The sequence below is a fragment of the Musa acuminata genome, chromosome BXJ2-9 (genome assembly GCF_036884655.1).
Source record: "Musa acuminata AAA Group cultivar baxijiao chromosome BXJ2-9, Cavendish_Baxijiao_AAA, whole genome shotgun sequence".
NCBI lineage: Eukaryota > Viridiplantae > Streptophyta > Magnoliopsida > Zingiberales > Musaceae > Musa > Musa acuminata.
In genome coordinates, this window is record NC_088346.1 from 16,436,104 (window position 1) to 16,437,500 (window position 1,397).

Sequence of the window (1,397 nt, forward strand, 5' to 3'; positions counted from 1 at the left end):
GTATGATATATCAAATGGTATCTAGTATATTTTGATTTTATTTTTTGATTTATAATATTTTTAAATAAATCTTATAGTATCGATGATCAAAATATTGTAACATGTCAAAAAAAATCTAAAATAAAAATGTTCTCTAGAGAAATAGGGCAAAAACTCTAATCGGTTAATAATAATAATAATAATAATAATAATAATAATAATAATAATAATAATAATAATAATATATTACCATTAATGCATTGACTCAAGAGTCAACTGGTGTTGCCATGTTCTGTTGCTATCAAGGTTACACGGTAAAAACCAATCCAACCTGTCTGTTCCATTGTCGAGTACATGTGTTACTTAAAAGAGGATGGCAGCAATCTCGATGAGTTGACAATAATCCAATAACAGATACACGAGCCTCCCATTCTTATTTTGAATTCTCTGACACAAAAACAGAACTACTAAATGCAAATGTCTCCAAGCTGAGAAAGAAACAGTTGTTCTGTGTGCCACGGACTTGGGTCTCAGTTGCAGATCAATCCAAAACAACTCCACAAGCCATCATCACTCAGGAAAAGAACCAAGGACGAGATTCAAATCCGTAACAAGGAAGCTGTTGATTTGAATCAGAACGTTACAAGTGAAGAACAAAAGAAAGGAACCAGTTCGTTCAGGTTCTACAGATAACCACGAAGCATGGAAGCAGAGCTCTTGGGTTGAACAAGTAGAGCTCCTCGATGTTTGCGTAGAGACCCAGCTTTCCGGCCACCGAGTCGAACCCGGACTGGCCTGCAAGCTCCTGGTAGTTGTCCAAAGGTTTGTGCACCCTCCCGGCGATCACTCTACATACCAAGAGTGCCTTCTTCGTGGAATTATCATCTTCACATGGTTCGATGGTTTGGAATGCTCTACCGCTGGTAGAGGTTGTGAACACCCCGATCCCTCCCTTCGCCACTTCTCTCTTTGTGGAGAATCCATGCCGAATTATCCGACACACACTGCACTTCTCCGACGAGCAAAGTCTGGAGGAGCCGTTGGTGCCAAGGGAGCAGGCGATGGTGGTGCCGTAGAACCGTAGCAGCTCATTGCCGTCGGCCAGGCACCGGGGGTGCTTCTTCGCGAGTCTGTTCGCCTTGTTCTTCACCAGTTCTCGGTATTCTTCGAATCTGGCAAGCGTCTTCTGCATGTTGTGGACCTTGAGGACCCTGTCAATCCGGATGCAACTACTCTCGGGTTTCAACCAGCTTGCTCTGCAGATGATTTCCACTATCTTCCTGGAGGAATCTCCTTCCACAAGTTCAGTCACTACAAAGAAGACAGATGAGAGACAAGTTAGCCCCAAGTGCACAAATCAAAGTATTTTCCAGTCAAGAGGCTCCGTCAAACTTTTGAAGCATGAATACAGGAGAATC

General features: G+C 42.4%; 1 protein-coding gene across 1 annotated transcript in view; it reads right to left on the reverse strand.

Annotated features, from left to right (window-relative positions):
• Positions 1–574: 574 nt before the first annotated feature.
• LOC135621952 (uncharacterized) overlaps positions 575–1,397 on the reverse strand; it is a 2,382-nt gene continuing 1,559 nt past the window's right edge. Inside the window, exon 2 of the mRNA XM_065123582.1 lies at positions 575–1,290. Coding sequence (XP_064979654.1) covers positions 656–1,290 — 635 coding nt within the window. The 3' untranslated portion in view covers positions 575–655. The remainder of the gene's footprint in view (positions 1,291–1,397) is intronic.